This window comes from Miscanthus floridulus, chromosome 1 (genome assembly GCF_019320115.1).
Source record: "Miscanthus floridulus cultivar M001 chromosome 1, ASM1932011v1, whole genome shotgun sequence".
Lineage (NCBI taxonomy): Eukaryota > Viridiplantae > Streptophyta > Magnoliopsida > Poales > Poaceae > Miscanthus > Miscanthus floridulus.
In genome coordinates, this window is record NC_089580.1 from 160,528,331 (window position 1) to 160,551,373 (window position 23,043).

The 23,043-nt window shown below is 43.9% G+C and overlaps 4 protein-coding genes across 4 annotated transcripts; 3 read left to right on the top strand and 1 right to left on the bottom strand.

Annotated features, from left to right (window-relative positions):
• Positions 1–127: 127 nt before the first annotated feature.
• LOC136499843 (uncharacterized) lies at positions 128–1,457 on the top strand. Its single transcript, XM_066495355.1, has 2 exons — positions 128–228; positions 692–1,457. Exon 2 carries the CDS (start codon positions 709–711, stop codon positions 1,039–1,041), a length of 333 nt encoding a protein of 110 aa, XP_066351452.1. The 5' UTR covers positions 128–228; positions 692–708; the 3' UTR covers positions 1,042–1,457.
• Positions 1,458–2,757: 1,300 nt separating this feature from the next.
• LOC136545612 (uncharacterized) lies at positions 2,758–10,888 on the top strand. The gene is made up of 5 exons (XM_066537621.1): positions 2,758–2,849; positions 3,051–3,428; positions 7,591–9,553; positions 9,829–10,035; positions 10,264–10,888. Exons 2-5 carry the CDS (start codon positions 3,097–3,099, stop codon positions 10,597–10,599), a joined length of 2,838 nt encoding a protein of 945 aa, XP_066393718.1. The 5' UTR covers positions 2,758–2,849; positions 3,051–3,096; the 3' UTR covers positions 10,600–10,888.
• A 7,490-nt stretch (positions 10,889–18,378) lies between these two features.
• Positions 18,379–20,776, bottom strand: LOC136499863 (tRNA-specific adenosine deaminase TAD2-like). Its single transcript, XM_066495369.1, has 7 exons — positions 20,440–20,776; positions 20,328–20,365; positions 20,169–20,235; positions 19,889–20,048; positions 19,692–19,797; positions 19,393–19,496; positions 18,379–18,743 (listed from the first exon to the last, which is right to left on the bottom strand). The coding sequence occupies exons 1-7, from the start codon at positions 20,473–20,475 to the stop codon at positions 18,703–18,705; spliced, it is 552 nt and encodes a 183-aa protein (XP_066351466.1). The 5' UTR covers positions 20,476–20,776; the 3' UTR covers positions 18,379–18,702.
• Positions 20,777–20,865: 89 nt separating this feature from the next.
• LOC136499854 (octanoyltransferase LIP2, mitochondrial-like) lies at positions 20,866–21,758 on the top strand. The gene has a single exon (XM_066495364.1). It carries the CDS (start codon positions 20,889–20,891, stop codon positions 21,621–21,623), a length of 735 nt encoding a protein of 244 aa, XP_066351461.1. The 5' UTR covers positions 20,866–20,888; the 3' UTR covers positions 21,624–21,758.
• Positions 21,759–23,043: the final 1,285 nt, after the last annotated feature.

Genomic DNA, 23,043 nt, shown 5'->3' on the forward strand with positions numbered 1-23,043 from the left:
GGTCGCGTTGAAGTGGCGTTCTTTTTATTCTCCGTGTCGATGAATCGACACCCACCGCGCCGACGTGTCATATGCATATGCGCCTCTTTCCACACCCTATTAACGCAGGCCTCTCTTGTATCCTCTCCCAATTTCCAAGAGTTCAGCGTAGAACTAGAGCCTCCTCGTTCGGACTCCGTCTTCATCCGTGGTGTGCTGCTGCTGGACGCTTGAAACTGCTGGCCTAAGGTACGAACCCGATCAACAACCCTTTGCTATATTTCTTCCAGTGCCATGAGAAAGAAATTGGGAGCAGCAGAGCTCGTTTGCTATCTCCCCTGTTCTTTGATACCTATGGATCAGCCAATGTTGCTACCATCGTCTTGCCAGCAATAGAAAATCAGGTTTGGTCTGAGGGACTGAGCTAGTTCATTATCTCATCACTCTTTATTCCTCGTAAACTAATAATTAGAACTAATATAACGAGTAGGATCATTTCACCAACTTTGAAAAATCGGTTCATAATGCACCACCTCATGTAGAATAAATGGATTTCTCAAACCGCAATTCCTACGTGTCATTAGCAGCTGTGAAGTAGCCCTCGTCTCGCTTCGATTTGATGCACGAGCAGCGATTGCGTGCAACACGCGCTGCCTACACGTGATTTCGGCTGAAACTGTTTTGCTCGCGCGCTGTGAATTTCCATGGACAGGGTCCGGCGAGATTGAGATGGACGGCAGCCCGGTGATCACGGACAGCGAGCGGCGGGCGTACCGGTACGGGCACCGGGCGTCGCCAAGGCTGCCGGGCATGCGCAAGTCGTGGTCCAACGACTCGCTCGCCGGCTACGGCGGGGGTGGCAGGGCCTCGTGCGTGTGCGCGCCCACCACGCACCCGGGCTCCTTCCGCTGCAAGCACCACCGCCACGTCTCCAACCTCGGTGCCGCCGCCGCGGCGCATGTCGCTGATGAGGCCCCCGCGGCCGACGCCGACGCGAAGCACCACGAGCAAGAGGGTCAGGAAACGGCGCCCGCCGCCGATCAGGCGGACAAGTCGTCGTGAGGTGAAGTAGGTGAAGGCGACTCCTGCGCCCGCGGGTGCGTTGCACGTTCGGCGTCGCGCGCTTCCACGGCGATCCCGTGCGCTGACATCTTCCTCCGTCATTTCCAGAGTTGGTGCGACGGTCTTTTTGTTGTACGAGTACTTTCCACCCTTCTTGTGTGTTGCACAAAATAATGAAGTGCTGATTAGCACGGCAAAATACGTGTAAAATAGACCTTTTCCTCGCTATTTTTCAAATGAAACGTTTGGTGAGATCCTTTTGGCCAGGCACATGATCGTCCTAAAAACATTCTGTAAGAGCTGTAGATGTAATACTCATAAATTTAGTGGACTGGTTACATTTTCGCTTGCAGACATTTCAAAAGAGAATGAACCATTTTCTTTTGATCTATCATCTTTTAAATTTTATTTTTGTTCCCTTGAGTTGTACTCCCACCCTTCTAAATTGTAAGTCATTTTGGTTTTCTATGTATACATCATTTGCTACGCACTTAATAAAGATACATTATATCTGGATACATAATAAAAATTATATATTTAGAACAGCTAGAACGACTTGCAATCTAAAATGGCGAGAGTATATATTATTATCTAAAATGTGAATAGGAGTTCATTGCTTCAATAAGAAACATCTTTGGGACCTAGTTTCCTTGAAGTGATTTTTCCTACACTAGAGGAGTTTTTGTCTGGATAATCTTTTCGACTGCAATAAACAAACGAAATGCAGTCTCTCTCTCCATAGGTTTGCACTGAATTCTTTTTTATACCTAGTGGAGTTGCAATCCAAATGTAATTCTTTTACTGAGAAAATTCCTATCTACACTATTCTATATTTTAAAATCTCTCCATGCTTATCTATTTCTTAGATAATTCCTATCATGTGAAATTTCTAGATCTAGAGTGGCATACTTTAGCTTGAAGAATAATAACTGTGTGTCATGCTCATGCATACTCGCCATTTATTTGGAAGCTCCTCAGTGAAAGGTAACTTGCTTATGTGATTGGAAGGCAAGCTGCTCAGACTACTAACATTTTTTTCTATGATGAGAACATTTCTTTTCTCTTCATAAAATATTGTTTCTTCTGCTAGAACATTTAGTTGTTTCCAATTAAAAAAATATCCTATCTCAAAGAGGTAAGTAAAAAAAATGTTCTACCTATTAATTAGAAAAAAAAATGTTTGTTCCATAATAAGTTACATCTAAGCTCAACTTTTTAACATGACATCAAGTGTCGATACTCTTTATCGGTCCTTGTTGGAGCACCTAGGACATTTTCTAGTGAGTTCATATCATTCTTTTTTTTTGTTATTAAGAAGACCGATGTCACTGATTCATGCGAACCATTGTTTCATGTTCAACATAAAAAGATTTCATGTTCATTTGAAACAAAGATAAAATTGTCTTTAGTTCATTAGAAAAGTGCTATAGTTTTCTGAGAAAATTTTCCAGGTTTATAAAATTATCCTAGGTTAAAGTGAAAAGGGCTTATAGCTTCAACAGAAAAAAAAGTATAAAAAATAGGGGTGATAAAAAGAGAAAAAGAATGAAAGAAGAAAAAAGGAATTAAAAAATACGTGAAAAAGGGCCCAGCACGGGTGAGCTCCCCTGGGCCGAACAACGCCGGACTGGGCTGCCGCCGCATGCCCCGCATCCGTTCACGGTTCAACTTCGTCCCGCGTGCACTCTGTTTCTCTTCTCTCTCTGCGACGAGCAGACGACTGGGTGGGCTACCGTCTCCGCCGCCGCCGCCTACGCCAGGTGTCGAGGCCTTCGTCGGCCTCTTCTCCGGCGGCGAGCACCCACCAGGTATTCCCACCCCTTGTCTTTCCTTCCTGCTGTGCGAAACCGAGCACCCAAACCCTAACTCTATTTGGCTATTTGATGCCTGCCAAGTTCGAGCCCTTTGCAAAAATTATCGGCTGTACTGTGTACATATGTACATCCATTGTCGTCCGCCCCTGCTTTTCAGTCTATGATGATGGATTGATGGCTGTTTTCCTGTACCAGAGATTTTCTCTATGCAGCAGAGTGTTAGCCATCCCGTTCTTAGAATATGAGAAGATTCTTCCAATTCCGCTCGTTCACAAGCAGTGCCGACAATGGCAAAGCAGCACGGGCAAATGATACCATGAATGAGAACAAAGTTGACGAAGCAGGCACCAGTGGCGTTCATCGATCTCCTGGTGCACGGTCATTCAGATCTAGAAGCCGGCATGGTGCATCAAGGAATGAGGAATCATCCCATCCACAGCTCAGGAGGTCCTTTTCGTTGACATCATCAGCCATGAATCATTCTTTGGATGAACAGTTGATGAGTTACTCACATGATATTCTATGTTCTAAGTCCAATGATTCAGACGCGCCTGGTCATTTCGGCAAAGTGGAGTAAGTGGTTAGACTACACATTTTACCTATTACTAGCAGTTCGAATGGTTAGAACTTCACTATTATGGCAATGAATACTACTAGCAACATCACTTAGTCACTCCCTTGGTAAAACAATACTCCCTCCGTGCTAAAAAAAATAAAGTTGTTTTAGATGCGGAAGTGCTTTCACAATTAAAGTTTTAGGAGGTGGAAGTCACTTAGTCACTCTATTTAATCATTTCTTGGTATGCTAAATCCTGTCAAAAACTACTTCATTTTTTTTTAGTATGGAGGGAGTTATAATTATGATGAGAAAACACCATCGATTAGTTTTCTATAGTTACATTTTACAGTCGGACATTCATAATAGCCTGCTACGATATCATCGAATTTGGCCACATGCATGAATCACATTGTAGCAGAACTATTGTTTTTGGTGCATACTCGTATTCATTATGTACGTCTACAAATATTGCTAATGTGAGTTACTAAGAGACTTACTTTTCATGAGAATTTAATTTAGCCCTTGTTTAGTTCGCGAAATTTGAATTTTGGGACTACTGTAGCACCTTCGTTTTTATTTAGCAAATAGTGTCCAAACATTGACTAATTAGGCTTAAAACGTTCGTCTCGCAATTTCCCACCAAACTGTGCAATTAGTTTTTCTTTTCGTCTACATTTAATGTTCCATGCACGGGCCGCAAACATTCGATGTGACAGGTACTGTAGCAACTTTTTGGATTTTGGGGTCCAACTAAACAAGGGCTTATTCACTTTTTAGTTCATAATTAGCTCTACATCTTATTTTTCTTTTCTTTGTTAACATTCAGCTTAACAACAACAACATAGCCTTTCAGTCCCAAACAAATTGGGATAGGCTAGAGTTAAAACCCACCAAGAGCCCTAAGTCACGGTTCAGGCACTTCAATAGCTGCTTTCTAAGTACTCCTATTTAAACATAGATCTCTAGGTATAGACCAAGCTTTCAAATATCTTTTTATTGTCTCCCCATGCTAATTTTAGTCTTCCTTTACCTCTCCTCATATTATTAGCTTGGCTTAGGATTCCACAATGCACTGGTGCCTCTGGAGGTCTTCTTTGTACATGGCCAAACCACCTCAACCGATGTTGGACAAACTTTTCTTCAATTGATGCTACCTCTAGGCGATCGCGTATATCATCGTTCTGAACTCGGTCCATTCTCGTGTAACCACAAATCCATCGCAACATACGTATTTCTGCAACACTCAGTTATTGAACATGTCGAATCTTTATAGGCCAACATTCTACTCCATACAATATAGCCGGTCTAATCGCCGTTCTATAAAACTTGCCTTTTAGCTTTTGTGATACCCTCTTGTCACAGAGAATGCTAAAAGCTTGTCGCCACTTGATCCACCCTGCTTTGATTCTATGGCTAACGTCCGCATCAATATCTCCATCCCTCTGTAGCATTGATCCCAGATACCGAAAGGTATCCTTCTTAGGCACTACTTGACCTTCCAAACTCACATCTCCCTCCTTATGTGCAGCTCCGCCAAAGTCGTATCTCATGTATTCGGTTTTAGTTCTGCTCAATCTAAAACCTTTAGACTCAAGGGTCTGCCGTCATAACTCTAGTTTTCTATTTACTCCCACCTGGCTTTCATCCACTAACACTACATCATCAACGAACAACATACACCAAGGGATATCCCATTGTATGTTCCTGGTAACCTCATCCATTACCAAGGCAAATAGATACAGGCTTAAGGCTGACCCTTGATGAAGTCCAATTTTAATCGGGAAGTAATCTGTGTTACCATCGTTTGTTCGAACATTAGTCACAACATTGTTGTACATGTCCTTGATGAGGGCCACTTACTTTGATGGGACTTTATGTTTGTCCAAAGACCACCACATAACATTTCTTGGTATCTTGTCATAAGCCTTCTCCAAGTCAATGAAAATAAAGTGGATGTCCTTCTTCTGCTCTCTAAACCGCTCCATAACCTGTCTTATTAAGAAGATTGCTTCTGTGATTGATCTTTCGGGCATGAAACCAAATTGGTTTGTTGATATCTGCGTCGTTCCTCGCAGGTGCTGCTCGATGATTCTCTCCCATAACTTCATAGTGTGGCTCATCAACTTAATTCTCCGATAATTAGTACAACTTTGGATATCTCTCTTGTTCTTGTAGATTGGTACACATATGCTTCTTCTTCACTCCTCAGGCATCTTGTTCGATCGAAAGATATTGTTGAACATTTTGGTTAGCCATACTATAGCTATATGCCCGAGACATCTCCACACCTTGATTGGGATACCATCAGGGCCCATCGCTTTGTCCCCTTTCATCATTTTCAAGGCTTCTCTTACCTCCGATTCTTGAATCCTCCGTACAAAGCGCCTATTAGTGTCATCAAACGAGTCGTCCAGCTGAACGGTGGTGTTCTCGTTCTCACCATTGAATAATTTATCAAAATACTCTTGTCATCTATGTCTGATCTCATCCTCCTTCACCAAGAGTTGCTCCCTCTCACCCTTTATGCACTTGACTTAGTTGAAGCCCCTTGTCTTCCTATCACGAGCCCTAGCCATCCTATAAATGTCCTTCTCTCCTTCCTTCGTACTCAAACATCGGTAAAGGTCCTCATAGGCCAGCTCCTTTTCCTCACTCACCACTCGTTTTGCAGTCTTCTTTGCCACCTGGTACTTCTCTATGTTGTTTGCACACCAGTCATGATACAAGCGCTTATAGCACTCCTTTTCCTTAATAGCCTTTTGCACATCTTCATTCCACCACCAAGTGTCTTTCGAGTCGTATCCGCTCCCTTTGGTCACTCCAAGCACCTCTGAAGCAACCTTCCGAACGCATGTTGCCATCTTCTGCTACATGCTGTTTGCATCGCCTTCATCATTCCAAGGGCCCTCTTCAATGACCTTTTCCTTAAAGACCTTTGATGCCTCCCCTTCTAATTTTCACCACTTCGTTCTAGCAACCCTAGCTTGTTTGTTCCCACGAGCTTGCACTAGAAAGCGGAAGTCAACCACCACCAGCTTGTGTTGAGCGACCACACATTCTCCAAGTATCACCTTACAGTCCACGCATGTTCGTTTATCCCTCCTTCTTATAAGGACAAAGTCGATTTGATTAGAGTACTGGCCGCTACTAAAGGTTACTAAATGGGACTGCCTCTTACGGAAGAAAGTGTTAGCTATCATCAGATCAGAAGCTATGGCGAAGTCTAAGACTTTCTCTCCCTCTTGGTTCCTACTACCATATCCGAAACCCCCATGAACCGTCTCGAAACCTGCACTTGATGTACCTACATGGCTATTAAGATCACCTCCTATAAAGAGCTTCTCGCTACTAGGGACAACTCTAACCAAGCGATCTAAGTCTTCCCAGAAAAGCCGCTTAGCACTCTCATTATAGCCTACTTGGGGGGCATACGCACTAATTACGTTTAAGACCATATCACTAATGACAAGTTTAACTAAGATGATCCTATCCCCTTGCCTTCTCACCTCCACCACACCATCCTTGAGGCTCTTATCAATCAAAACTCCTACTATATTTTTATTTGAAGTTATCCCTGTGTACCAGAGCTTGAAGCCGGTATTGTCCACCTCCTTCGCCTTTTGCCCCTTCCATTTAGTCTCTTGGACGTATAAGATATTTACAGGCCTTCTAACCGCTGTGTCCACTAACTCTCTTAACTTGACTGTAAGGGACCCTACATTCCAGCTACCTAAACGGATCCTAGTTAGCTCGACTAGCTTCCTTACCCTTCGCACCCGCCGAGGTAGATGTGAAGACCCTTGCTCATTTTGCACCACACCTGGGCGCCGATGTGGCGCGCCACTAAGGATGCGACGACCCGATCCTTACTCACTTGACACCGTGTCCAGATCGCGACACGGTGCGTCACGGGGGTGACGACCCGGCCCTTGCTCATTTAACACCATACCCGGGTTCCAACATGGCGCGTCGCTAAGAGGGTTACGCCCCAAACATTCAGCTTGTTATTTTAATTTAATTTATGTGTTCCATGACATTGTTGTTAGAAAATCTCCTTTGGACCTATGTAATCTGCAGTAACATTCAGGTTGTTCTTTGAAATTAGTTTACACAGAGTACATGGATGATATTCTTTTTATCATGCCTGAAAATATTACTAACAAAGGTTATCCACAGGAGCTACACATGTTCACCAGGAAGACACCACAGTAGAAGAAAATACATGGTAAAGGTCTCAAATTCACATGGATTCCAGGAAACTGACTCATCCCATTCAAGATGCCACTCATGCTCAACAGGACACTCTCCTGTTAGTTCTCCTGTTGCATTAAAATGCAGGCCTGCTAAGTTGACCAATTTCGTGAATAAGAATGAGGTACTGGACCTGTATATTGATGGTGAGCAAGAAGTTGCCAGACTAAATGAGAAGCAGAACCAGAAATTCCCCGTCAGATGTACAGCTCCTTATTTGGGACAGGAACGGCCACCACGGCCACCTTCCACAGCACCATCTTCACCAAAAGTGTGCAAAGAGATCATTGAGAACCCCTCTAACATTGATACCGATGACATCTGGCATTCCTATCTTGCTTATGAGGGAACAAAGGGTGCCTTCAAGGTTTCATCTGTGTGTCATGAAGGTGGACATGATGCAAGATGTCTTGAAGCATCTTCTGAGTATCTTTCATATTTTGAAGAGTGCAGATCACAGAGTATGACTACTGTGGATGACATCTATGAGGACTATGAGGACTTGCAAGATGTACGACCTCCATCTCCATTCTTCTACAGCACTTCAGCGGATCCTATTTCCAGTGCTACCTCAAGATACTTCACTGCAGACATTCATTGTCATGATCAGTGTCATGGTGTTCATGATTTCAACTTGGAACAGGACACTGATGAAAAGTTGCTTCAAAGAGCTAAAGAAGTTGATGCATGCCTTATGGTTCCCCTTGTAGAAAACAGTAAGCTTAATGCGCTCAGGGATAAGAGGTCAAATTCAACTGAAATCTGGCAATTCATTGAGGGTCTGATTGAAGATAGAAAAAAATTGGCAGCTGAAGTATCTTCACAGATTAAGGCACGTCTTACAGAAAGATTTGCAGCCAAAGAACAATATAAGAGATCCAAGTTAGAATTAGAAACCAGAACTAGAAGGCTGGAGAAGGAGAAGATCGATCTACAAAGTAACTTGGAAAGGGAATTGGATAGAAGGTCAAATGATTGTTCAGTCAAACTGGAGAGATTTCAATCTGAAGAACAAAGACTACAGGAAAGGGTAAGAGAGCTTGCAGAGCAGAATGTGTCATTTCAGAGAGAAATTACTTTGCTTGAATCATACAAAGTTGATACCACTAGTAGGATTAAAAGTCTAGAGCTGCAAAACAAGCATCTGAACAATGAGTTGCAGGGAGTAAAAGATGACCGTGACAATCTTCATAGCTCATCCGTAGAATTGCAAGATAACCTTAATATAGCTATAGAGGAAAGGGACATGATCCGAGAATCTTTGAAAGACAAAGAGGAGGACAAAAAGGTGTTACACAAAATAATTGCAAGATTACAAAGGACGTCTAATGAACAGGAGAACACAATTACTAGCCTAAGAAAAGGATTTGGCGCTGAAATAGAAAAGAGAGATGGTGGAAATAGTGATATAATAAACAGGATGCAGATGGAACTTCTCAGACTTACTGGAGTTGAGCAAAATCTGAGAAAAGAAATTCAATCCTGTACCATTGAGATGGAGTCTCTTAGGCAAGAGAATGTAGCGATTTTCAATCGTCTACAAAGGAGTGAGGATGGAGCGAATTTTTCCACAGTTCGTCTTGACCAGGAGCTTCAGGCTAGAGTGGAGAGTTTGCAGACACAAGGTTTATCATTACTTGACGATTCTAGCCAACTTTGTGGCAAGTTGTTGGAATTGATCAAATCAAAGAAGAGTGAGAACAGCAGTGATGTTGATGCATTAGTAGCCATCGAGTACACTCTGAAGTACCAAAGCATGATAGGAGGAATTGAGAATGTAAAACAGAGTCTGCGTATGATCAAATCTCTGTTGACTGAGAAGCAAAACGAAGAAGAGATTGAACAGAGAGCTGAAGGTTATCTTTCAGGACAAGAGAAGTTATCCAGGGTATGACCTATCTTTTGGTTTCTTATGTTTAGGAATAACTTAACTCTTTAAATGTTGTTAGTAGTATTATGAGTTCCATTTTTATAACATGACAGACAAGTTCTTGTAACTCATTGTAAAATAAATCTAGTGTAGTATCTGTTTTGTAGAATATGAAAATACATTTTCTTAGCATAGAAGTTGCTGGAATAATATAGTAGCTTAGGTAATTCAAGCCAAAAGCCAGCATCAGAAGCTAAACCAATCCACATTTTTTGTATTTTTCTTTTGTGCAGGATGACATTGAAATTAAGCTGAGAGAAGAAGCTATGATCAGTAGGGTTCTAAAGGAGAAACTTCTGTCCAAGGAATTAGACATTGAACAATTGCAGTCAGATCTAGCAGCTTCAGTCAGGGTCCAAGAGGTACTGCAAAGCGAGATCCACAGAGTTCAAGATGAACTGCGTTGCCTCACACACAAGTACAAGCATTTGGAAGTTCAGGTGACCCGAAAACCCTGATTTCTGAAAAGCTATTCTTCATATTTTCCCTTGTCAAGTTGATTTTAGTTTGTCTTACTTCCTAAAATCTGTTGTTTCTATCTTGATGCATTATCCTTCTAAAGGTGAATCATTAGATGTTGCCAGCTATATTTTTCTACTTGTTTCTGATGATATTACACCTGCACATGACTCCATTGTCATCTTTGGTTTCAACTTTGCAATTTGCAGGGTTTGAAGAAAGACGAGATAATTAACCAGGTTGAGCAGGATTACCAGGAATCTGCAAAGGAACTGACTGCTCTTCGCTGCACGCTCAAAACAGTAAGCGATGAAAGGGATGTCTCATGGCAGGAATCTAAGCAGATGAGAAGAACTGTCAGTGGCTTGCAAAATGAAGTTGCTTCGTTAAAGCAGAAGATTAGAGCACTTGATGAAGATTTACAGCTTAAGGAGAGTGAGATACTGCTTCGAGAGGGTGAGATTTCAATATTGCGTGACGGTAGTGACAAGCCATTTGACATCATCTGCAGCCCTCGATCGATGAGGCAGTTCGGCATGGAGTAAATCTGCATATAACAAATAGCAGAACTCGGCCTCATCATGGAGTAAATCTGCATATAACAAATAGCTGAACTCGAATCTGAAATAGACGATGTTTTCCCCTTTGTGAACAACAATAGTAGCTTGTATGGCTCTTTAGAGCAACTCCAAGAGACTTTATATCCTTTCTAATTTATAGGAATCAATATTTTGGTGAAAAATACTCTCCAACGATCTATTGGATTGGATATCTAAATATAGATATTCTCTATTATGAATTTCTCGCTTGTCAAAGATAAAAAACGAGGATGAATTTCTACTGTACGCACGAGATATAGAAAAGTTGATGTAAGATACAAAGAAAATGACTTTTACTCCAATGGTGATTTAGAAAGGCTCTTGGACACCAAATTATTATTCAGCGCGCGTGCGCTACGGGCGCTAGCGACGTGCACTTCCTATTTCTGGCTTTTGTTTCCCTTTCCGTCAGGCACCTTTCGTTTCTCTTGCTTCCCTTTCCCTTTCCATCATTGCGGGATATTTAACTTTTTACCATTATTATCAATGACGACTCTTGAGATAACATCTTTAGGTTTGGCGCTACGTTTTTAGCATCGGAGAGAGAAAAACGATATACATTTGCCACTTTTGCTCGCGTGGCACGTCAGGTCCGCTGTCCAGCTCGGATCCGAGTCAGCAGGCCGATATAAAATGACCGTCCTACCCCTGGCGTATGTATTACCCCACGGCCCACTCCACTCTCTCCCATCCACTCCCCTTTCTCCTTTCTCTGCTCCGCGCGCGACGCCCGCCAGCCGCCGCCACGCACAACGCCGCCCTCACCGCGAGACATGTCCCCGTGTAGACACCACCGGCGCCGGCCATGTGCGCATAATCTGGCTCCCCACCTGCGCACGCACGAAGAGCTCCGGGAATCGGCCGATTGCAAATGGGCCCTTGTCCATCGGGAACAAATCCTGCCCTTCAATGATGGAGACACGAAGATACCAGAGCTTGGGCGCGACGTACACCTGGGACCTGATGGAGCCAAGCGCCCCGTTGCCGTGGACGCCGGCGGCCTTGGAGTGCCAGGCCTCCACGAAGGACTCGTCGGCCTGGGTGCCGAACTAGACAGCGAGCATCACCTCCGCGCCGCCGCGCTGTCCCTTGCGGTCCTCCATGCTGTACCATTGCGGGACGAGCATACTGTCGGGCGGCGCGCGGCGCGGCACCTCGGAGGGGTCGAACCAGACGCGGCCGACGTGGTCGTCGTTGCCGCGCGGGCGCACAAACACCTCCACGAACGACGCCTGGATAGTCTCCCTGGAGAAGGCGCACACCTGGTCCCAGTTGTGCGAAGGGACGGCCGGTGTCATGCCGCGGTAGTTGCCGAGCTTGACCTCCGCAACGGCCTCGGCCATCATGGGCACGCCGCGCACGCGCACCACGCGCACGTAGAGGTACTCCACCTGCTCCACCAGGTCGTAGGTCGCGCTCGCCTTGTCGGCGACGCCGCCGCTGCCGAGGCGGGGCTGCGTCTCCTTCAGCGAGAAGTCCCCGGGGCCAGAGAACATGGGCGGAACCAGGTACGGGTCCGCGTGCATCGTCACCGGCTTCATGGCCATCGGGACCGGCAGTTGCGGCATGATATCCATGGGTAGCTCCGGCTGCGGAGGCGGCGGCTGCACGGACACCACAGGATCGTGCTGGTGCTGCTGCTGTGGCTGCGGCGGCGGGTGCGGGTGCGGCTGCTTCTTGGGCCCAGTCACCGTCGGCGCCGCCACCACCTCCGGCCCAACCACCACCGCCTTTGTCGGTTTCTCCTACTTGGACTTGACGGCGACGTCGCCGGAGTTGACGTGGTAAATGTTGAGGGTGATCTCGCCGCGGATGTGGGAGAAGAGGTTGTGCTTCTCGAGGGCAGCGTTGTGCGCGGCGGCGGCGGCGGCTGGCGGGCGTCGCGCGCGGAGCAGAGAAAGGAGAAAGGGGAGCGGATGGGAGAGAGTGGAGTGGGCCGCGGGTAATACAGACGCTAGGGCGGGGCGGTTATTTTACATCGGCCTACTGACTTGACTCGGATCCGAGAAGCACAGCGGACCTGCCGGTAAAAATAGCAAATGTGTTAGCGTAGCGCCAAATGTAAAGCTGCAGGTCGTCATTGATAATAATGATAAAAAGTTAAATATCCCGATCATTCCCAGGATACGCCGCCGCTCGAGACACCTCCACCCGTATCCCGGCACCTGCGCTACACCATCTGCCTTCGCGGCCCCTCCCCGACCACCGCCGGTGCACTCCGCCGACACTCGACGCTCCGCGTCGGCGTCGGATTGGTTAGGGTTTGGGGTTTCGGCAGCTGCGCCAAATCCCGCTGCCGCTGCTCGCTCGGTCGCTTGAGTCTAGTCACGCTCGTGGTCAGGGCGTCAAGCGGCCTACGACGACGCTCTCCTCTCCACTCGAATGCGCCGCGGCGGCGGATCCCCCTCGGCCCCTCCTGTACGCTCCACCACTCCGCTCCTGGCCTCCGTACGTCGGCGGGCGGCAGCCAGGCCAGCAGCCAGCCGGTGGGCGGCTGCCGGCTGCGGCCTGCCCCTAGGGCCTAGGGGGTGCCCCTTGCCGCCCTGCCGCTGGCAGTTGGCGCCGCCGCGCCGGCTTGGGCAGCTGCCACGTTTTCGTCACAGGGCCTCTGTCGATCTCCAGCAAGCATGCCAACTGACCAATTCTATCCCTTCGATTCAGGTACCTAGACAGCTCGTTTTCAAATCCTATTGCTCGTGGTCACCACCATTGATGGGTACTAACTAGCTTCTTCTATGTGTGTAGAAATTACAGCTTGTACTGGGGCTGTAGATCTGCGGGTGGATAGAACATCCTTTTCTGCAGGTATGAATTGTCTAATTACTTCATCAAACATCCTTAATGTAGAAATGTATTCTTTTATTCTGCTGGTTTCATGCATAACTGAATTATTAAAATTACAGATTGCATCAAACTTCTCTATACAGATTTTACAGACTCTTTTTACTTTTTAGTTGATCGGCTCCAATTTCTCTTGTTCTATAAAGAAGCTTCATCTGAATTATTTATCTCTCTTTCATTTTTTACCAAGGTGCAAAAGTTTTATATGTACTCCCTCTCATAAAACTTGATGTTATAGGATTCACAAAATATCTGAGAAAACTTGATGATTTAGCTTTTTCAACAATAGATTAGGCCGATATCAGTTTGAGATTGCGGTCTGCATGCCTCTATACATTCAAGTGGGCTGGATAGAAGTTGTTGCTAAAGTCAACCAGGCGCAGTTTAATCTAGGATATTTTAGAATCGTCTCCATTGCTACTTGGATATTGTTGCATGTTAACCTCTTTCTGCACCATTTATTTATCACATGATTTCCTATCCTTCTTGCATCAGCATAGGGTTTCTCTTTGTAGGGGTATATGAACACAGAACTTTGGGTTTTAACAGTAGCTAGAGGATAGTTTGGAGTAAGCTTTTTCGTTCAGGAGATACAATGGGTGGCTGCTCATCAAGGGCGTCTGAGTCAGATAGAGCACCAGTGTATATCTATGTATGTATAACCTGCTTTGTCTTACTTTTCATGTCAAAATATTCCCTCAATCCTCAGCAAGTATTTTTGGCACCCTTACCATTTACTACAACAATATCCTGGTTTCTACCATGTCTCACAATTCACAATACTAAAAGTTTAACGGCTGTATAGAAGTTTTGATGCAACCGAAGGAATTATTTTGCCTGTAATGTGAATCTCCCTGTTGTTCGTATAGTCCTTGGTAATCAGAAATACAGACTCTGTCAATAATATCACAGTTGCTTTAATATTACCTTATGTGATGATCACTTCCATATGCAAAAAAGGAGAAAGAAAAGAACATGACTGAAACTGACTCAGGACTAGCTTTGTGTTTGCATCTAATCTTTTGTGCTGCAAAATTTACTTTCGTTTTGCGTTATTCAGCATCGATAAAATCCCGAGGAGCATGAACTCTTGTCTTCAGCCTTTGATGGATCATCTCCAACTTCTGCTATAGTTGCAATTGACACAGATCTTGATACATCCTCTCTTAACACTTACCGAGCAGCACTTGCACCTTTGCCTTATGATGTTTGCACATTAGCTTCCACATTAGCTTTCTGTTGTTCGATATATTGAAAATGTTAGCAACTGCTCTTTTGGTGCTTCTACATTAGCTTTTTGTTGTGAGAAATCTTTATGAAAAAAATGACATACTTCTATTTGATTCATCGCTTCCTCATTTAGTTATTTACATACAACACTACTTTTTTGCAGTATGATGTCACATTTGGGATCGGAAGAGTATTGTTATATTTTCATACTGTTGAGAGAAATGAAATTGACCTTTCAGTAAAATAGATTTAAGATTTCCAACCTTATACATTAAACTGTTGCCATGCTGGGCTATACTCTTGAGAGCACATGAGAGCTGTTTTAGATGATATGAACATAGTTTCAGCATATGGCATAGGAAATGCATATGGTGATGTCTTTATAGAATCTTTTTCGTAGTGGTTTCGTAATGATATTTTTGGCATTGCTTGATGGTCTGGCTTATTTAAGTGCAAGTGCAACAATTATGTATAGAACAGTGCTAAGGCTATGCATTTGGAGACCAATGAAGTATAGCGAAAAATACTACAACGCCCAGGACCATTGGTCTAGTTGAGCACAAAGTTCGGCTCATTTGATGATTCAGATCAATGTTCAAGAAGGCGCTAGGCGATATCTAGGCGATGACCCACAGCCTAGAGCCTAGGCTAGCCTAGGCGTTGCCAAGGCGTTTTCTAGGCGATAGTATATACACACATATATGTTGAAAAAAGGAAAAGAAAACATGAGATAAGTGGACTTCATTGAAGAGAAAGGCCCATAAAACTGTAAACGGCCCGAAGCCCAAGTTGCCCAACACCTTATCCCTTCCTCTTTCTCCTTTGCTCGGTCTCCCGCATGGCCACACACGCACAGCCGCCGCCGAATGGTTCCTCTCCCGCATCTCTCTCTCTCTCTGTCTTCCTCTGGCCGGCGCGCCGCCCGCACGCGCACGAGCCCGCCGCTCCTCCTCCCTCACCGGTGACCTCCGCCCACCGTCCGCCGGTCCTCCTCCCCCACCGGCAACCTCCGCCTGCCGTCCGCTGGTCCTCCTCCCCAACCAGCGACCTCCACCCGCCGTCCGCCGGTCCTCCTCCCCCACCGGTGACCTCCGCTCCTGGCGCGGCTTCCTCCCTTGTGCAGTGCGGCTCTAGATCTGGGTGGACGCCGCCTATCCCTCCGCCTACCCCCATAGGCGAGCGCCTAGTAGCGCCTTTTTGAACCATGATTCAGATGGATGGAAAGTGACGTGTCTTGCCAATTTCAAAGTTTTAGATCTTAAAGTATAAAGTTTTAAATGTGCTAGTATAAACTTTCTGAATTTAAAATGTACAGTTTGAAATTACAAAAATTTTAAAGCTTGAAATACAAAGTTTTAAATTTGCTAGTATAAAGTTCCTGCATTTCAAATATAAACTTTGAAATTACAAAGTTTTAAATTTTAAAGTAAAAAGTTTTAAATGTGCTAGCATAAAGTTCCTAAATTTAAAGTGTAAAGTTTGAAATTACAAGTTTTAAAGTTTGAAATACAAAGTTTTAAATGTGCTAGTATAAAGTTTCTAAATTTTAAAAAAATTGAAATTATAAAGTTTTAAATCTTAAAGTAGAAAGTTTTAAATGTGCTAGTATAAAGTTCCTAAATTTAAAATGTAACGTTTGAAATTACAAAGTTTTAAAGCTTGAAATACAAGGTTTTAAATGTGCTATTATAAAGTTTCTGAATTTAAATGTAAAGTTTGAAATTACAAAGTTTTAAAGCTTAAAATACAACGTTTTAAATGTGCTAGTATAAAGTTTTAAATGTGCTAGTATAAAGTTCTAGAATTTTAAAAATAAAATTGAAACTACAAAGTTTTAAATATTAAAGTAGAAAGTTTTAAATGTGCTAGTATAAAGTTCCTAAATTTAAAATGTAAAGTTTTAAATTACAAAGTCTTAAAACTTGAAATACAAAGTTTAAAAGGTGGCTGTATGAAGTTCCTGAATTTAAAATGTAAAGTTGAAAATTACAATGCTTTAAATCTTGAAATAAAAAGTTTAAAATGTGTTGGTATAAAGTTCTATAATTTTAAAATAAACTTTGAAATTACAAAGTTTTAAATCTTAAAGTACAAAGTTTAAATGTGCTAGTATAAAGTTCTTGAATTTCTTTATTGTCGCTCTCATACCTTAGTTATCAATGTGGTTATCTTTTACTGGTTGCAGGTCAATTTGAAGTATGAAGACGATACACTAGTTGATCGGGGAAGAAAAGTGATCGGAAAACTGCAACAGACTTATGTTGCTGAACTTGCAGCCTGTTCGCAATTGGTGCTCTTCCTCAAAATAAAACTGATTGTCTTTAGATTGATAAGTTGCTTTTCACTTTTCAACGTGATATGGTGTGTAAATAGATGTTAGTCTTTTTTAAATTTGTATTTTGATATGTTCTGATTATTTACCGTTGTATCTTTCCTTCATCAAACTATACAAATGTAGTAAGCTCTCAACTCTAAGTGTAATAGGTTTTTGTGCAATTATTACTTTGAATGTCTGTTTTATGGAACTTTTTATTTATTTTCTTGTATCGTTTCAATCGAGCGAAAGGCGGGCCTGGTGCAAGCGGTATAGTCTTACTGCCTGTGACCAGAAGGTCTCGGGTTCGAGTCGCAGTCTTCTCGCATTGCACAGGCTAGGGTAAAGTTTGCCACTGACATCCTTTCTCAGATGCCGCACAGAGCGGGAGCTCTCTAGGTACGTCTCTTTTTTTATCGTTTCAATCAAGCAATCTCAGAGAAAATTTGTGATGTTGAAAGTTTTTTAATTACAAAGTTTTTATGTCCAAGTGCAAAAGTTATGGTGCGGAAAATACAAAGTTTTTAGTGTTCTAGTGTAAAGTTTGTTCATTCGATGAAAAAGCATTTCGTTCCAACCAGTTATTACGTAATAAACGTTTTCTCTCTTCTCATTTTTTTTTTTTAAAAAAAGTTGATTTATGTCATTTTGTGTTCCAGCTTGTTACTTCTACTTACATATGTAAGTAAAACCATTCCTCTGCCCATTCACTACCCACACACCCGCTATCCCGAAAAAGAAAAAGAAAAAAGCTAGAGAAAAAAATGGTGGTCCAAATAAACCAGGAGAATCGATTTACGTAGAAAACTGGACTCGAGAAGCTAAATGAGCCTGGTGACGAAGCTAGACTGGGAACCAGGCTCCTAAGTCGATGGGCCTAGAGTAAGATGCAACTTGCTGGGCTCGTTCGCAACTAACTAGCCTCAGCGCATGCGTGTTGCTACTCATCCTAGCGCGTGCCCGCCGCTATCACTCCTAGCGCGCGCCCGCCGCGTATGAGCGTCGCTCTTGGAGATGCTTTTAGTCTCTTTACATAGATAGGAGGTCGAAAGCTTATAGCAAAAACTCGTCTACCACCATGCGATCTATTCTATATATCTACTACACGCTTGGTTTTTGTGGCATTGCTGTCTTGCTTATCTTCTCTTTTTGAATAAGATAAAAGATGCATGAAATTTTCCAGAACCAATAGAAGTGGTCAACCGGTGTTTCAATGCTTTATAAAGGAATTATATCAATTTTGAAATGCTTGAAGTCATAAACAACAACAACAAAAAAGCCTTTAAATCCCAAACAAAGCCTTGAAGTCGTAAACAATTTTTTTTTTTTTTTTTTGCTCTCAAATTTGTAATTTTCAAAGAGGTAAGCATAGAGGTACCTCTCAAAAGTATTTCGTACAAAGCAAAGCATATATCGCAATTGCATAACGCTGGATTTGCGGACACTGACAAAACTCTTCTGTCACAAATCCTTTTAAATTGACAAACATGCTGGGTATCTGCGATCAAGAAATGTGGCTGCGCTCCCAGACTAAAAAGACTATCAAATAGCAGCATACAAGCATACAATGAATCCTAAACTAGTTTTACAGTCAAGTTTGTATGTCTGCACTCCTGACTCCTGAGGTTTTTGCGTTATGATTGTAGTCCAGGAAAACAAACCAATCATTGTTGAGGCATTCGTACTGGTCTGTGAGGCCTTGGGGCTGAAACATGTACACAGAAGAACTTCATCAGAAGCTTAATTGAAGAAAAATTTTTATCAGAAGCTTAAATGACATGAAAAAAGTTCTGTTTGCTGTAGAAATATGCAAAATGACTTAACTGAATATGCAAAATGACTGTTAGCCTAACCATGTTTTTTGGTATAAGATTATTTTTTATATATATCCACTAGTTTTTCTTCCCATAACACCAATATATGGTTCTCAATAGTTTTTCGGTTACCCCGAAATTCGTGAAATTCAGCCAAAATTTTGCTGAATTTTCTTTTGAAACTCACACATGAAGTATGACTTTTCTAAAAAAAATGGATCTAAACAAAATATTAGCAATGATTTATGACTACACACATCTATTGAGTAGAGAAGAATATGCAACATAAACAGTAGAAAATATGTAATATAAAAATTTTCGGAATTTTCTTTCAGCCTGCTGTGTAGTCATAAGATGCTTAATGAAATTGTACTTGTGTGTGTAATAATGTCACAAAATCATGAACCCAGCTAACCATACAAAATCAAAATAAGCAACACGGTAATATTATTATAACTTGAGACCTGCATGAGAAGTCTATGCAGAGGCATAAATTCTAGAAATCATTGTATAATAATACGTGCATGCAAAAGTACAAACCATTTGGGTTTCCTTGTTCGTAGAAACACCTAAAAAGAGCTACCGCGTCTTCAGCCATGATCCCTCCAGTGCATTTGAAACCTTTTGGTTTAGAGGCTTGGCTCCTAACAAACAAACATACAAGGTAACGTTTATAGGTACACGTTGTTAGTGCCTAAAACTATGTATCACAAGCATGAAAACAGAAAGATCAAGCAGGTCCAACTTTGCAGAAATCATGACAGCGCATGCAACATACTAAGTGCCAGCACGAACAAGCAATCATTTTGACAAGATGTTCCGTGTTGCCTTCCACTTACCCTGATAAATCATCTGACGAAGAAGTAGCACCTTTGTGCAATGACATGATTGATCCACATCCTCCAAATTTGTCATTGGCACAACCAAAGTAAACTTCTCTTATTCCTAGCCAATGAAAGCAAAGCATGTCAAAATCGGAAGTTCCTATAAATACAAACAGTTTAACAGGAGAACATAGACAATAAAAATTTCAGACCAATTATCGACAATGCTGTCGCACACATTATACAGGGCTCACAGGTGACATAAAGGTCGCATCCTGCAAATTTCTCTGCGACCTGTGGCTGATCAAGACCCATGCTTTGCCACTCCCGAAGCAGGACATCGATAGCTTCCATCTCAGCATGTCTGGTAGCCTTGCAACATGGAAAGTCACAACATAATGACATGAATTGGCCAAACGAACACACGAAAGAAATATCTTAAAGCTGGCATCTACAGGCTCCAGTAAAAAAAGTAAAGAAAGCATATCTCACATTTCGGGTGGCATTCGTCTTGTTGCTACCAGAGGAAATCACTTTCCCGTCCTCCACAATCACACACCTAACATGAGTGAGGAAAATAGCAAGGATATAGCCAAGCAATTAGCAAAGTAAGAATAAGTAAACGACTACCGCGAATAAGCGAGAGCATACCCAACAGGGACCTCGAGGTTATCCAGCGCAAACTTTGCCTACACAAAACAATCAGCCGAAGGTAAAATCATACGCGCTCCAGTTGCAAAGCGAGCAGGATTAGCAGCCGTACCTGCTCGAGTGCTAGCTCCATAAAAGCCACCGCCATCCTCCGGACCAGGGAGCGAGGAACCGAATTTCTACGCCAAGCAAGCACAAGGAAGTGACCGCACGGGTCGGCTGGCGTCAGGGCGCAGCCGCGCAGGGTGCTGGAGCAGACGAGCTGGACGGCGCTCGGCAACTCGGGGGCACGCACGGCCGCAGCGCGTCGAGTTAGGGGCGTCGGGCGGCGGCGGCCGTCGCTCGGGCGTTGCTGGAGAGCGTCTCCGCGGCGGCGCTGGACTATACCCTCTGGGCCCTTTTCTAGCTTGGGTGGGCTGGGTTACTTTTCGGCGTCTCATAAGCCCGTGGGCCGTACCCATCCCCTTCGCCTCCCTCCTCTCTGCTCGTCCCTGACCACGGCGTCGAGGCGTCGTGCATCTATCCCCGACCATCTCTCTTCCCCTACCGACCGCGAGGGAGATGAGCGATGGCGCGCGGAGGGTCCTGGAGGCGTGGAGGCTCGGCGTGGTGAAGTACGGCGAAGCGCTCCAGCTCCAGGAGCGTCTCGTCGCGGACCGCAAGGTCGGCCGCGTCGGCGACCTCGTTCTGTCGCTGCAGCACCCGCCGACCTACACCCTGGGCAAGCGGCGCGAGAAGGCGGAGCGGAACCTGCTCGCGCCGGAGGCCGAGCTGCGCGTCCTGGGCGCCGAGCTCCACCGCACGGAGCGGGGCGGCGACGTCACGTTCCACGGGCCGCGGCAGGCCGTGCTGTACCCGGTGCTGTCGTTCCGCGCCCTGCGGCTCAGCGCGCGGAGGTACGTCGAGGGGCTCGAGTCCGCGATGATCCAGGTGGCGGCGCTCCACGGCGTCTCCGCGCGGCCCGGGGACCCCGGCGAGACCGGGGTGTGGGTCGGGGACCGCAAGATCGGCGCCATCGGGGTCAGGATCTCCTCCGGGTTCACGTGGCACGGCCTGGCATTCAACATCGACCCCGACCTGGGGTACTTCGAGCACATCGTGCCATGCGGCATCGCCGGCAAGGGGGTGACGTCGCTGCGGCGGGAGGTGGGGGACCGAGTGGAGCTCCCGGCCGACGGGGTCATCCACGATCAGCTCGTGCGGTGCTTGGCGACTACTTTGGGTTTTACCGATGTGGAATTCAAGGATGATTCTGAGCGTGGTGACCTGATTGGAGCTGCAGCTACGCAACGCTGACGCGTGGTTCAGTTTGCGTTCTTTAGAACGTCCTGTGATCAAATTTTGGAATGTTTTTTTCATTTGATACATCCTGTCATCATTTTTTGGAGCAAGCTTGACACGGCAGTAACACTTTGCATTAGGGTGTTCGGTTCCACGGACTAAATTTTAGTCCATGTCACATCAGATGTTCGGATGCTATTTAGGAGAACTAAATATGAGTTAATTATAAAACTAATTACATAGATGGAGACGAATTTATTAAGCCTAATTAATTCGCCATTAGCACATATTTACTGTAGCACCATATTGTCAAATCATGGACTAATTAGGCTTAAAAAATTTGTCTCGCAAATTAGTCACAATCTATGTAATTAGTTATTTTTTTCGTCTATATTTAATACTCCATGCATATGTCAAACATTCGATGAATCAGAGACTAAAATTTTCATACAGGAACCAAACAGACCTTAGTACTCCAGCCCAAACCAACCAGCCAACAGTGTTTTCCTCTCACAAAAAACCAGCACCAGCCAGCCCAAACCAGCACCAGCCCCAACCAGCGAACAGGCCCATTGTCGTTGCAAAGCGCTGAATCGTCAGTGGAAATTGAATGCAGCAAGCACTGTTGATGCTGTGATTCTCTTTCTAATGCAGCAAGCACTGTTGATGCTGTGATCATCTTTCTGTTTTGAAGCAGTGAACCTTAAGGCCATGTTCGGAACACGGGAATTTTTTTTCTATTCCTGTGTTTTTTCTGTGAAAATGAAATGATTCCTGTGAAGTTCTTGCGGAATTCATGTAAAATTTCTGCGTTCCAAAAAGACCCTAAAGCTGACGGCAACGAAGCCCTTGCAAAAAAAAAAAGCTCACGACAATGATCTACGATTTGTTGTCGGGCCCATTTGAAATGCAAAACTTTTTTTTCCCTGTTCCTGTGTTTTCTCCGTGAAATTAAATTGATTCCTATAAAATTTAGGTATAACTATGAAATTCCTGCGTTTAGTCACATACTGCTTAGATGGACGAAAAAGTAGTTAGAGCATCTTCAGGAATTTTGTAAAACAACTCCCTATTTTGAATTTTTAGCAAAAAGGAAAAACGTGTACTCCAACGTTTGGTAAAAAAGAGCTCCTTATAAAAATAAAAAGTTGTCAAATATCCTCTCTAACTCATAAATTTCCGCAATCAAGAGAATTTTTCTCGGAAGATCAGAGTAAATTGGATGTATGAGTAAAGTAAGAAAATAAATAGTTCTATATGAGAAAACAGTAAGAGGCAAACATATTATTAAAAAAAGGATTGGTTAGTTAGAAATAGATTAGGGTTTCTAGCGGTTTCTCAATACCTACCCATATACTCATAAAACTATGTTTTCTTTGTTACTCCAGCAATTCCCTAATATCTCTCTTTTTGTTATCAATATTTCTCTTATCTT

Bases quoted from the DNA above. Each gene is read 5' to 3' on its own strand.
- LOC136499843 (XM_066495355.1), top strand. From the start codon at position 709: ATGGACGGCAGCCCGGTGATCACGGACAGCGAGCGGCGGGCGTACCGG.
- LOC136545612 (XM_066537621.1), top strand. From the start codon at position 3,097: ATGAGAAGATTCTTCCAATTCCGCTCGTTCACAAGCAGTGCCGACAAT. The intron at 9,554-9,828 runs GTATGACCTATC...TCTTTTGTGCAG, and splicing joins GACAAGAGAAGTTATCCAGG to GATGACATTGAAATTAAGCT. The intron at 10,036-10,263 runs GTGACCCGAAAA...TGCAATTTGCAG, and splicing joins ACAAGCATTTGGAAGTTCAG to GGTTTGAAGAAAGACGAGAT.
- LOC136499863 (XM_066495369.1), bottom strand. From the start codon at position 20,475: ATGGCGGTGGCTTTTATGGAGCTAGCACTCGAGCAG. The intron at 20,366-20,439 runs GTACGGCTGCTA...TGTTTTGTGTAG, and splicing joins TGGAGCTAGCACTCGAGCAG to GCAAAGTTTGCGCTGGATAA. The intron at 19,798-19,888 runs GTCTGAAATTTT...TTCATTGGCTAG, and splicing joins GACAGCATTGTCGATAATTG to GAATAAGAGAAGTTTACTTT.
- LOC136499854 (XM_066495364.1), top strand. From the start codon at position 20,889: ATGAGCGATGGCGCGCGGAGGGTCCTGGAGGCGTGGAGGCTCGGCGTG.